The 14,214-nt window shown below is 42.5% G+C and overlaps 1 protein-coding gene across 1 annotated transcript in view; it reads right to left on the bottom strand.

Moving 5' to 3' along the window:
• The window catches only part of faf1 (Fas (TNFRSF6) associated factor 1), a 78,441-nt gene that overhangs the window by 48,731 nt on the left and 15,496 nt on the right, over window positions 1-14,214 (bottom strand). Inside the window, exon 5 of the mRNA XM_034081207.2 lies at window positions 6,225-6,330. Coding sequence (XP_033937098.1) covers window positions 6,225-6,330 — 106 coding nt within the window. The remainder of the gene's footprint in view (window positions 1-6,224; window positions 6,331-14,214) is intronic.

Raw genomic sequence — 14,214 nt, 5'->3', positions numbered from 1 at the left:
CTGCCGGGGTCCTTCTTCTTCAAACTATCGGTTCAGCCACATTTTCCATCTGCAAATGTACTAGGGGTGTCGAAGTCACAATCTGCAACATTCACATCGCAGTAAACACAATTTGTTGATAGAAAACAATGTGAAAGTATCCAGTTGAAGCATTATGGTGCGAGTATTCTACTTCGGACTTAGTAAAAAATCCTTATTGGGTACAGATCCTCTTGGAAGTATTTTATTATCTTTGCTTTTTAATGACCGCTTTGAAATGCCATTAATGTCTTTCATGTTTGTAAAGCACTTTCAATTGCTTTGTGTTGAAAGGGGCTATATAAATAAACTTGCTTATTTCATTATATTTTTAAATGTGAAAAATGTTCATAATAGCAATATCTGTCGTAATAATCATTATACGGTTGTTGTTGTTGTTGTTGTTGTTGTTTTAATCACACAGCCCTTATATTGACTTCTGTAGGTGTATGAGAGAACACATTAGGGGCCGCTTACAGATCTGATTATATTACAATATGATATCTCTTTATTAAAGGCAACAGTAAATACTTTTATCAAACTTGTCAACCTCTTGAGGAAGCGATATTTCATTCGTGCTGGGCCTGGCACAGCAAAGCAATCTAAAAGGACAAACAAGGTTGAGAAACAAATAAAAGAACAATAATAAATGAGTGGCACAGTCCACCCTTTTGTCTTTCCATCGTAAATCCCACAGCACACCGCTCGCCGCCTCTCTTATGAAGAGAAGCCACGGCCGGGAAGGCAGACCGGGGTCAGAGCGGGTGGCCAGTGTTATTACAGAGTGTAATATCTGTGTTTGACCAGCCGGACGACAGGGATTTGACTGACCGGCTGGCCAGCAGACGAACAGAGGGGGAAAGAGGGAGGAAAGGAGAGGCATAAACACTAGTAATGAAGAGGCAGCAGTCAGGGGTTAAAGCAGCATCAGAGAAACAACAAACTGACGCCCACCATGGAGAGGACGAAGGTGAGAGGTGGCGGAGGAGGAAGGGGGAGACAGACGGACAGAGAAAGGCACCTGGCGGAGGACAACCTGGACTCAACAGACAAAACACACCTGAAACTACACGAGCAGACACCATCGGAAAGGTACGCGGCAGTGAGGAGACTCTGATGCAACCATACATCGAAAACAACCGACGAATGGAGACGCGGGGTGACACAATGTCTCGTCTGTGATTCCGCAGGTAGCTTCAGTTTTTGTTGCAAAGCGTTGCACGTGATGGCCGCAGCATGTGAGCAGCAATCAAGTCTGATGCTGCCCCCTGTCTGCCACTGCTGCCATCTCACGGAGAACATGCATGGACTGCAACAAACAAACACAATTGTATTTCATTCACTAGTTTTAGATTTACTGAGAATTCAAAGCTGAAGACGTGTTTTTAAAAATGAGTATTTTAAGAATATATGACACCGGGCTGTACACAGCGTAATAAACCCTGCAGCTTATATGTATATGCTTTTACCAAAATACATTTATTCATATGTATACTTTATTGTACATCTGATATGTGCATTTATTGAAACGTCGTGCACTTCACGGCTGGATGCAAACTGCAGAACATGGCACCAAAGCGACTCGGGTATAAAGACACTAAAATGTAAAGGATTTAAATCCAAGTCTTAGTAACAAATATGGAGCTGTTGATTTGTGTGTTGAGATGAGACGGGGGTGTCACGAGCCAGTTGCACACACCATGAGTTAGACTGGTGCTGGGCTGCTGGGCGAAACGCCTCACGGCAGAATTAATGATCCAATCATTGTAAATGCCAATGGCCTGTAATCCCGGGCTGGAAGCGAATCAAAGAGGGGGAAAGGTTTCCGTTAAACAGTCACAAGCTCTCTCTCGCTGTCTTTCTTCGTCTCCCTGAGGCGCCAGATGCCTTTTCTTTCATTATTTTATTCGATCCGACCTTCCCTTCTTCTCTGCTCTGCAGCCCTGGATCTCTCCCTGTGTCTCCCAGCTGCGGAGTGGAGATGGGGCCCAGGCCCAGAGGAGGGAAATCCCCAGGACAACTGCTCTGGTCACGGACACCCCGAAACCAGCAGCCATCCCCATTCTTACCCTCTACTTCGCTGGCAAACATTTGCTCTGCAGCTTAGCTCAGAAGCTAGCCAGCAACTTACCCCCACACTCTTGTCTGGTAATGCCAATCAGAGTCCACACAGTCCAGGGAGGGAGAAGAAAGAAGGGAGAGAAGGGGAAGATGGAGAATGAAGGGATCGAAAGGGAGGGGCAAGGGCAGATCCCTGAGAGCCACAAGGCAAAGCCAGAGCCTTTGGCAAAGACAAACAAGAAGACAGGACTCTCTCCCATTGATATGCACAAGCAGGGACCATCGGCTCGTCTCCAGCTAAGACAAAGGGGAGAAAGGAGAGAGAGGTGCTCTGTAGTGGAGTCCATATGTGTCTGAGAGTGGACACAGTTTGAGCAGAAAGGGGAGTCAGGCCGACTGAATATGCTGTTACTTCTTTGTTGCCTTCTTAAGTCTTCTTCTGATGTCGGGACTGCCTCTTGTTGTCTTGGTCTGTTATTATTGTTTTTGCTTTAAATCTTCACAAACTAACTCAACATGGATCCTGAAACAGCTTTACTATGTTCCTCCACATTTACTATTCATCTTCGTCTACTGTTGTCGCACCTGTAGCTCGCCGCTCTGACATTTAGAGATGTTCCCCACATGGTGTGTACTCTCGGTTTAAGTTACACCTGTTACAACAGTATACTTTGCACCGAGGCACAGCGAACAAGATCAATGTGAAGATACCAATTTAAAAAGGAACTAACACGATGACACAAATACAGTTGGAGTACGATGAATACAATTCCATAACACGGAGGGTCCGTGAGGACGTATAAAACCAGTCTTAACGGGACGCTGCACTAAAACGGAAAGCCTTTAACCTGCTCTTAAATGTGTGGCCACCGTCTGCCTCCCTGATCGTCACTGGAACAGACATTATGGAGACTTCTTAACCTCTCCACTTTCATTGGGATGTATTGTATATATTATTTCACGTTAATATATCATTAGTTTTCTCTATTCTTAAGCTTTTTGTACACATTTCTATTTTTTTTTTTTAAATGGTTTATAATCCTATTTTTGTTTATTATAATAATATAATAATGATAATCTGACTGTTTATGTTGTGCGCCAAAGTAATTGTCGTATTTGAAAACCTCCTTAGCAATTAGCCGGATTCCGTTTCTGATATTATTTGCCAACACGTTGCAGCAATAAAAAAGGAAGGACGCCGGTTCCCTGGCTAAAGAGTAAATAATAAAGAGCGTGGTCAACATGGGGCAAACAGGGTGCAGACCTTTGCAGGTTAAAGTCGTGGGCCTCATGTTCCCCGCAGGGGGCCTTGAGATGCCTAAAGACAAGCATGCGTAAGGAAAGGAGCGCGACATGAAGGCCTGTTTAAGCCCACATTGTCCCCTCTCCGTCCCCTATGGCCTCTTACAGCACCCCCACCAAGCCAACAGTCCTTTGCCTCCTTTCTGTGTCCATGCTTCCCCCCTCCCACACTGCAGGGACCCCTCCCCAGTGTTTGTAATCCCAGCAGAAACACTTAAGGTTCACAGTGGGTGCTCATCAAAACCATCTGCCTGAGAAGAGGGTGAGAGAGAAGACGGCGGGAGGAGGAGAAGGAATAGCGAGGGAGAGAAACTGCCTGCTCCAGTTTGTACTAATCTGTTCAATTACCACCATTACAAGCCCGGCGAGTAGCCTGATTATTATTAGTGTAATCTTCACCCACGCTGAGAGGACGCAGAGAGCGAAGAAGCGTAAGAGGAACACCTTTCGCTGCGGCTGGAAAGTAAATAATTAGCTGGATGTTAAAACATGGAGACTCTGAAGAAGTAAAACGAACGAACGGCACCCCGGGGAGGCCAACGGGGCATTCATGCGCTGCTCGGAAGGTCCCCGTTTACTAAATGTACTAAACAAAGTTCTCGACTTAAGTATATTTTTTAGGTACATGTTCTATCCTTGAGTATTTTCATTGTATACTACTTTATACTTGCAGACATTAAACTATACATTTTGGCAGCTAATATCGTACTTCTTACGACGTAAACATTTTGAAACGCAACAATGAAACCAGCTAATACACTATGATGTACTATCAGGGCTGGAGATACCTGGCAATATGACAAGTTATTAGTGTTGAGTCGTCTTTTACCGGCTGCAAAATGTAACATGAATCATTTCAACCAGGGATATAATATATATCATTTTAAAATGGCCACTTTGATACTTAAATATATTTTTCTGCCAATACTTTTGCTTAAGTTACGTATGTGATGCACAGCTTTTACGTGTAGGTACTGTAGTAAATCTACACTGTGGGATGATTACTTTTAGTTGGGAATCCTCCAATGTTGGTCCACGAGCTTTTAAAAGAACTCCACCTGTTTCCACGGCACCTTAGTCAACACCAGAGGTAGAGCTAGACTTTTGACGGACAGGATCCTAAAACTTCCGTCAAAATCCAGAATTACCCGTCGGCCTTTACACAACTCTGACGAGGGGGGGGGGGGGAGCATGCTCGTGTTATGCATGGCTGCTGCACCTCGCGGGAGCGTGCGCAGCGTAAAGCGAAAACTCACAGACATTTCAATGATCTGTTCGGCGCAGTTAGGTTTGGAAACGGTATCATTTCCTTTTTGGAGGGCGCGCATAACACGGCATAACACCGGAGCCTCGCTGCGGGGAAACTTTGGTGCTGTTCCGAGTTTGTTCTGCTTTCAGATTTGTCCATCATTGTTATAAAGAAATCCGTCATAGGCGGAGAATATTCGGTTAGCGCGACCTCTGGTCAACACTCAAACACACTTCAATTGTTGTAGTAATTTAAAGAATGGGTCAATTAAGAGTAATGCACCAGCACTCACATTGATTTTGCTTATTTAAATGAAAAGTACATGCAGGTTTCTTACAGTTATGAGTTGTATGGTTTATTGCACTAATTAGTTAGTCGCAAAGCACCGGGTCAATTAAACGCCATTTAATATTACGGGGACTTCCCCGTTCTGATTATTCTGACGCCACAGAATGCAGCACAAAAGCCCCGATGTGAATAAGTAATAAATGACGTATCTGTTCAAAAATGTAAGCGGTTACTCCCCGGGTCATTCCCCTGCCACCCAGTTTTATTAAAATTGCGCCAGTACTTTTTGAACAGAGCTCAAAAACATAACGTCCAAAATGATGGCGGTGGGGCTAAAAACAGCTAAAGACTGACATTTCTATAACCCTAGATATGGTGCAAATGATCAACATGTGAGGTTAAATCCATAATGGACACCTCTCGTTTACCTGATCAGTCTTTGGGGAGCGTACTTCGCCTCACCTGTGGCAGCAAGCCACACACTGTGGGGGTAACCTTTCATGGGATGTGTCTTATCTTATATCTAATCATTTAGGCAAGCAAGCACACACAGTAATAACATGTATACACAATATACTCATCAGTTTGTATGTGTATGTCCTAATTGTACAAAGCTTTGGCAATGTGTCATTATGGTCATGCCAATAAAGCTATTTGGATTGAATAACTAATGGTCAATAAGTGCACTGCCGTCACACTGGGGCCAGTATGAGTTGCTATTAATATTTCAGAGGCTGCCGTTTAGTTTCCTACGAGGACAATCAATGGACTGTCTGTTTCCACCGCTCCCGCATGCCCAGATTAAACAATGTTCAGTATTTAAAATCGCCCTCTAGACTGCTGAGAGAGGGAGAAAGACGCAGGGAGAGGGGGAGTGGGGAGAGGAAGGGGGGGTGGTATCAGGCCGCAGCTGTGAGAGTAATTATGTGCTCGGAAATGTGATCATTTGTGATGAATAATAAATCGATGGCTGAGATAGACGAGCAATGTTTGGCGACCGGAAAGAAAGCTGTGTTACGGGAAACTAGAAGCAGGTACAATAATATTATGCATGTGAGGGTGAGTTACTGAGACCGTGTGTGTGTGTGTGTGTGTGTGTGTGTGTGTGTGTGTGTGTGTGTGTGTGTGTGTGTGTGTGTGTGTGTGTGTGTGTGTGTGTGTGTGTGTGTGTGTGTGTGTGTGTGTGTGTGTGTGTGTGTGTGTGTGTGTGTGTGTGTGTGTGTGTGTGTGTGTGTGTGTGTGTGTGTGTGTGTGTGTCCGGGCTTATAAAGGGAGTGTGTGATGTGCTGCATGGTGTGTGTCGTACCTCCTGTATGGTTTTGGAGCCGGGGAAGTTGAGACTGTAGTCCCTCTGGGCCTCCCGGTGGCTGATGACCAGCAGGAAGTTCTGGTTTAACGACTCCTGGAGACCACTGGATGAGGAGGGGAGGACATACAGGGCGTAAGAAGTGGGGATGAACACAGTGTTACATAAGAGAGGCAACACGGAGATAAGGAATAGGTCACATGGGCAAGGCAGCATGAGGGCAAGAGGAAGAGAGGGCAGAGGTGGGAGAAGCGCTCAGATCTGGCACTTGAGTAAAAGTAGAAGTACTCAGACCTTGTACTTGAGTAAAGTAGAAGTACTCAGACGTTGTACTTGAGTAAAGTAGAAGTACTCAGATCTTGTACTTGAGTAAAGTAGAAGTACTCCGATCTTGTACTTGAGTAAAAGTAGAAATACTAAGATCTTGTACTTGAGTAAAAGTAAAAGTACTAATATATTGTACTCGAGTAAAAGTACTCAGATATTGTACTTGAGTAAAGTAGAAGTACTCAGATCTTGTACTTGAGTAAAAGTAAAAGTACTAATATATTGTACTTGAGTAAAAGTACTCATATATTGTCCTTGAGTAAAGTAGAAGTACTCAGATCTTGTACTTTAGTAAAAGTAGAAGTACTCAGATCTTGTACTTGAGTAAAAGTAGAAGTACTCAGATCTTGTACTTGAGTAAAAGTAGAAGTACTCAGATCTTGTACTTGAGTAAAAGTAGAAGTACTCAGATCTTGTACTTGAGTAAAAGTAGAAGTACTCAGAAATTGTACTTTAGTAAAAGTAGAAGTACTCAGATCTTGTACTTGAGTAAAGTAGAAGTACTCAGATCTTGTACTTGAGTAAAGTAGAAGTACTCAGATACTGTACTTGAGTAAAGTAGAAGTACTCAGATCTTGTACTTGAGTACAAGTAGAAGTACTCAGATATTGTACTTGAGTAAAAGTAGAAGTACTCAGATCTTGTACTTTAGTAAAAGTAGAAGTACTCAGATCTTGTACTTGAGTAAAAGTAGAAGTACTCAGATCTTGTACTTGAGTACAAGTAGAAGTACTCAGATATTGTACTTGAGTAAAAGTAGAAGTACTCAGATCTTGTATTTTAGTCAAAGTAGAAGTACTCAGATCTTGTACTTGAGTAAAGTAGAAGTACAAGATCTTGTACTTTAGTAAAAGTAGAAGTACAAGATCTTGTACTTGAGTAAAAGTAGAAGTACTCAGATCTCGTACTTGAGTAAAAGTAGAAGTACTCAGATATTGTACTTGAGTAAAGTAGAAGTACTCAGATCTTGTACTTGAGTAAAGTAGAAGTACTCAGATCTTATACTTGAGTAAAAGTAGAAGTACTCAGATCTTGTACTTGAGTAAAGTAGAAGTACTCAGAACTTGTACTTTAGTAAAAGTAGAAGTACTCAGATCTTGTACTTGAGTAAAGTAGAAGTACTCAGATCTTGTACTTGAGTAAAGTAGAAGTACTCAGATCTTGTACTTTAGTAAAAGTAGAAGTACTCAGATCTTGTATTTGAGTAAAAGTAGAAGTACTCAGATCTGGCACTTGAGTAAAAGTAGAAGTACTCAGACCTTGTACTTGAGTAAAGTAGAAGTACTCAGATCTTGTACTTGAGTAAAGTAGAAGTACTCAGATCTTGTACTTTAGTAAAAGTAGAAGTACTCAGATCTTGTACTTGAGTAAAAGTAGAAGTACTCAGATCTGGCACTTGAGTAAAAGTACTCAGATATTGTACTTGAGTAAAGTAGAAGTACTCAGATCTTGTTCTTGAGTAAAGTAGAAGTACTCAGATCTTGTTCTTGAGTAAAGTAGAAGTACTCAGATATTGTACTTGAGTAAAGTAGAAGTACTCAGATATTGTACTTGAGTAAAGTAGAAGTACTCCGATCTTGTACTTGAGTAAAAGTAGAAATACTAAGATCTTGTATTTGAGTAAAAGTACTAATATATTGTACTTGAGTAAAAGTACTCAGATATTGTACTTGAGTAAAGTAGAAGTACTCAGATCTTGTACTTGAGTAAAAGTAAAAGTACTAATATATTGTACTTGAGTAAAAGTACTCATATATTGTCCTTGAGTAAAGTAGAAGTACTCAGATCTTGTACTTTAGTAAAAGTAGAAGTACTCATATCTTGTACTTGAGTAAAAGTAGAAGTACTCAGATCTTGTACTTCAGTAAAAGTAGAAGTACTCAGATCTTGTACTTGAGTAAAAGTAGAAGTACTCAGATCTTGTACTTGAGTAAAAGTAGAAGTACTCAGATCTTGTACTTTAGTAAAAGTACTCAGATCTTGTACTTGAGTAAAGTAGAAGTACTCAGATCTTGTACTTGAGTAAAGTAGAAGTACTCAGATCTTGTACTTGAGTAAAGTAGAAGTACTCAGATCTTGTACTTGAGTAAAAGTAGAAGTACTCAGATCTTGTACCTGAGTAAAAGTAGAAGTACTCAGATCTTGTACCTGAGTAAAAGTAGAAGTACCAAAGTGTAGGAATACTCTGTTACAGTAAAAGTCCTACATTCAAAATGTTGATGTTACTTAAGTTAAAGTACAAAAGCATTAGCATCAAAATAAACTTAAATAACCAAAAGTAAAAGTACAGATTATGCAAATTGGCCCATTTCAGAATAATATATTAGGTTAAGGTTATTTATTTGTACCCGTAGGTACATTTGATTTGAACAACACAGACAACATACAAATCTCTGCATATTGAAGTATGAATGATTGTTGTTTGTATGTTGTCTTCTCCTGAATGTTGTACGTCTCTTGTTGTTGTTGTTTGTATTTGTGATGGCACCAGTAGCTCTACTCATCTCATTGTACCTGTATAATGACACAAACGAGTCTATTCTAAGAGGCGCGCAGTCATGTGAAAGGCAGGCTGAAACGTGTCCTGTACGGTCTCCTGCGGCCCACAGGGAGCCCCCCCCCCCGCGGTGAGGTGCCCACTTCACTTCTCTGGCTGTGTCTTAACAAGCCTGGCCGGAGCGGCGCTGAGACCACCTGCACCGCCACAGCAGGGGTCCGTCAGTCTGCCTCGCTGCTGACACACCTGCCCGCTATTATTACACAGAAACCCAGGAGAGCGCTCGGCACCTTCACCGCTACATGTGCTAAAGATTTAAAGAAGGAACTTTTTGTTATATTCCATGGAATGCTCTTAACATCCCGATAGCAATGAATACATGAAATGCTTTGACAATAAATACATAAAAAGTCATCAGTGGAAGCCGTGGCGCTGTAAAAAGCACGACCAATCATCTGAGCCGGCTAAAGTAACTGGATGGCCTACCTGCCTGTCAGCCTTCCATCGGGGCACAGACTGATCTCGTGCCCTCATTGGTCATGTGCGCGTTCGTGTGTGTTGGAGGAGGGGCTCTGTACGGAAGTCTGAAGGAAGGGGCAGATTTTCTTCGGCTGCGTACTTTCAAATTCTAGCGCACTCGAGCTGGTTTCTCCATTCTTACCTACCCCATCTTTAATGTCATTATTTTACATTATGACTATACTTTCTTTAAAAAATATATGTTTATGATGATTATAGTGTAATCTAGTTTCACAAATTATTTGGGGAAAGGGCAAACAGCCTCAAGAAATCTCTGCATGTACTTTAAAACCAGGCAAACATTCCCAAGATTTAAATATATATATTGTTTCTTTTACCAGTTTAGGCCTATATCTTAGTCCTACATTGAACCATCAATACATTTTAATTCAATAATGAATTTACATCTAAATATATTAAATATTTAAATTGCATAACTTAAAATGTATTATTGAATTATTATTTAATAATTGTAATTCTCTTTATTTAATTTTCATTTCAGTTCTCTCGAAAATGTTTTAGTTGACCTACCAATGATACGACCAATGATGGTGATTTGGTAATGTATTATTATTTCAGCCCTGGAAAAGACCTTTTGTAAATCCTACCTCGAAACCTGAAGTATGTGTGTATATGTATATATGTACAAACTGTGTATGCAAAATGCCATGATATTTGGTTCCCTGACGAAAACGTTGAAATATGATGACTCACAGGAGATGTTATTCATAAGCTCTCGACCCTCCTGCTTCTACTAATTTAATTGTCTGGTACCTTGTCTGTATCGATGTTTGTATTAATAAGTACCGTACTTTCCGGACTATAAAGCGCACCTGCATATGAGCCGCAGCAGCTAAATTGCCCGTCTGTCTTGCTCTCGTTCTGTCTCTCGGTTCCACTTTTACTTTGGCGCGCTACCTGTCTCACTCTTTTCCGGCCTCCAGCTTTTCCTGCTGGAGCCCGCCGCTTAAAGGTGGCGGGCGCGGACCGGTCCTAGAGCCCATAGACTTAAGGTGGTTAATTTTACCTGTAAAATCCATAGATTTAGGAGGTTCCCTAGTGGCCGTTAGCTGTACAAAGAAAATGGGGGAAAAAGTCGCGGCTTATAGTCCGAAAAGTACGGTAATTGAATCAGTAGAACGAGTAGAGTTTCAAGAATATTTTCCATATTGCGACTTTGATGACAGAATGTTTAATTGTGCATCCCTAATATTACATTCAGCGGTGGGAAATGAAGACACTGCTCACAGGCGACCACTGGTCTGAAATGTGGATGTGGTGATTGTCAGAGAGCCGGCAGCAAAGACGTGACCTTTAGTGAAAGGTCAGACTCTGGACGGAGACGCTGTGAACGCACCGCGGACACTTTGTGTGCTTCACGTAGAGAGGAGGAGGAGGAGGTGGGGAATCAACTTTTGGAAGCTTCATTTACAATAAGCTGTGAGGTTAAGTAGCGTTTTGAGCAAACGCCGGGTCTGTGAGGCTGAATATCAATGGGAGGCTTAAGGGCCGAAGCAGGCACTTAATCAGGGCTCAGAACCAGAGGAGAGGAGGAAGAGTTGAGAGACGGAGAGGGACGGGGGAATTAATATGTAGCGCACACATTAATTATGCAATCACACCCTTAATCTGCGCAGATCTGGACGAGCTTATGTTAACAGAAGCTCAAATGTACTGTAATGACAGCATATTTACATTGACTAAAACTACGAAATCAATATGTAAATGTAATGTTTGTTGTAGCTAACTGAGGAAGATTGGAAATGTGTGGAGTGGGAAGGATGGATGCATATGTAATAGGGGCTGAGCAGAAGGGTGAGAGCATGTGTGAGAGAGGAGGAGACGGAAAGGGGTAGGGACACATAAATAAGGATCTAGCTAATATCATGATTATGTTTGGACACAGTCCCGAGCCGCTGCTGGCAGGCAGCTCGACTCCTAAATAGACAGAGATGGAGGGTAAACTGAGTGGAAGTGTTACTCTGTCCTTCCAAGCAAAGAAGGAACATCTTATCGGTGGTTTTATGGCACGGAGACGAGCCATTTGGTGCGCGTGTGGGTGGAGTTCTGTTCAAGATTTACTCTGAGAAATTAGATTGTGCTCTCCGTGGAACAAATAAAGCTGCTCGAAATATTAATTACATTGGAAGAAGGAGAGAGTGTCCCATGTGTCTGAAGAGGCCTGCTGCTTCATATAAACAAAACAACTAAATATGTTTAAGTGTAGTTTTGTCTAGACTGCTTTCACCACTGACGTGTTTTTAAAGAGGACATATTATGCTAATTTTTAGGTACATATTAGTATTGTGTGTCTGTACTGTGTCATGTCTCCATGCTTTAATGTTCAAAAAGCTCTTAATTTTCTCCTATTTTCACCCTCTGTCTGAAACCAGAGCCCAGTCTGCTCTGATTGGTTAGCTGATTGTGATTAGAGGCCTTTGCAGACCATTGACATGCACTGAAACCCATAACACACTACAGGAACGGGAGAACTGAAAAAGCAGAATCGGGCCCCTTTAAAGAAGGCCCTTGAAGCGGCGCGGGGGGGAGACGTGGATGTCTGAGTGTTTGCTTCTGCCTTCAGAGGTCTCTTTCTCGCTCAGCACACACACACTCGTGACATCCAGGTCGGCCTGAAACATCTCCGGAGGTACTTGACATGGCATAAGGGCGCCGGGAGGAAAATGTCATTTAACTTTATGGACAGAGAAAATGGAGCGTTTTGCAGGCGAGAGGAGCGGGCTAAACAGATTGGTTTCATTCTGAGGTAAGCCCGGCGCCTAAGCTGAGAGTCCCCGCGGCACAGAGCAGACTCTAGACCTTATTAAACTAGCACTGCCAGAGACACAGAGACACACAGAGACACACACACACACACACACACACACACACACACACACACACACACACACACACACACACACACACACACACACACACACACACACACACACACACACACACACACACACACACACACACACACACACACACACACACACACACACACACACACGCAGTATGTTTGTTCCCTTTAAGAGGAGGTCATGAAGGACTTCTTACCTCTTCCACATTTTGCATCCACAACAGAGCAGAAGAATACCGAACCGATGACGCGTCGCTCTGCTTTGCTCTGCCATCTTGTTCCAAAGTTAACCAGCATTGCTAACTGCTAGACACTTCCCCTCAGGGCTGCTTCAGCTAACTAGCTAGCTACCGTACCTTAAAAGCATCTGATGGCTGACACACAGAGGGAGGAGAGGGAGGGCTGGGGAGGGGGGGGGGGAGAGGAAGCCGCAGTAAAAACACACAAAACCTAATGAATCATTTTTGCAATTTCAAATTTCTTTGCCAGTTCAAATTAAAATAACCTTTCCTGGGTAAACACGGGAGCCGAGCGGAGGATGCACCACGAAGGGAACAGGCTCCGTTGAAATATTCATCAGCCCTTCATCATTTATGCAACAGATTAGGTCCTCCTCAACACCCTCTTGTATTCACAGGCAGTCATCAACATGGCCACAGAGAAAGAGCTGCTTCCGCCGGGGCTTTGACTCCACTGCAGGACTAACTAAATAACTACCGGCGGCGGGTTGGTGCTCAGAGGGAAATCTCCCCAAAGCCTGGACATCCATTTCTAATCAAACAAGACGACTAAGCGGGATCATAATGACCGGGCAGCGCTATTTAATCAGGCAGTTCGGTTTCGCCGTGTGTGCCGCACGAAGCCAAGCGCTAAAGTAATTGGCAGGGATATTAGCATTTATGGGACATTTGCATTTTTACTCGGCAACAATTCGAAGCAAATAAACATTGTGAAATTAAATTTGGGAGGTGGTTTTTACACTGAAACTACATACTAGCAAATATATGTATATAGAGGGGAGACAGTGGGAGTTTCATTAACCTTCAAAACATATCATTTAAGATAATTTGATCAGTTTTTTTGTTCTTGTCGACACCTGGTTTCATAGCATTAAGCCTACAGCGGCATTTCACCCCCCGGTAGCACCATTAGATTATGCATCTAAATGATAATCAAGTCATGCATTGCCGTCTCTAAAAGGGCAATGTAATATAGCAACCAAAATATTCTGATGATTTAATTATTACAAGCATGTCGGCTGTATTTCAGTGGGTCTTGTGTTTCATTCTTAAAAATCTAATTGACTTAAATACATGCTTGGCTAAAGGGTTGTGTCAAATCTCTAAGCTCTGCAGCCGCGTATAGAAAGTGTTTTAAGTCAGGCGATCGAGGACATCCTTGTTTTCGACACCTGATGACGCAAATTAAGAAAGTACACCAATTAATTATCAATTAAGTTGTGTGATATTCGGAGTCAGTCAGTCTGGTTTGTGTTGCTAATAAAATACCTTTTAAGGCTTAAGAGCTATTTTTTCTTTTCTCATTGTGCATTGCTCGTCATCAACCCAGCTCAAAAGCGGCTTATTGGAAGACTTGGAAGCCGGTACACGATGTGAATGTCCTGCGAATCCTCTCCTGGCACTGAGCTCGGTCTACTGCAACAAATCTGCAAACAGTGCACACAAACTGCTCTTCCTGTGGATCTAAAGTGCGACCAGGGTTTATTTTTACTGCTGCATGCTAACAGCTCGTCTGCTCTCGCTACGGGGAACCTCTCCCCC

The sequence above is a fragment of the Pseudochaenichthys georgianus genome, chromosome 4, assembly GCF_902827115.2.
Source record: "Pseudochaenichthys georgianus chromosome 4, fPseGeo1.2, whole genome shotgun sequence".
In the NCBI taxonomy this organism is placed as follows: Eukaryota; Metazoa; Chordata; class Actinopteri; order Perciformes; family Channichthyidae; genus Pseudochaenichthys; species Pseudochaenichthys georgianus.
The sequence above is the reverse complement of the archived record's forward strand: the minus strand, read 5'-3'. Positions and strand labels throughout refer to the sequence as shown.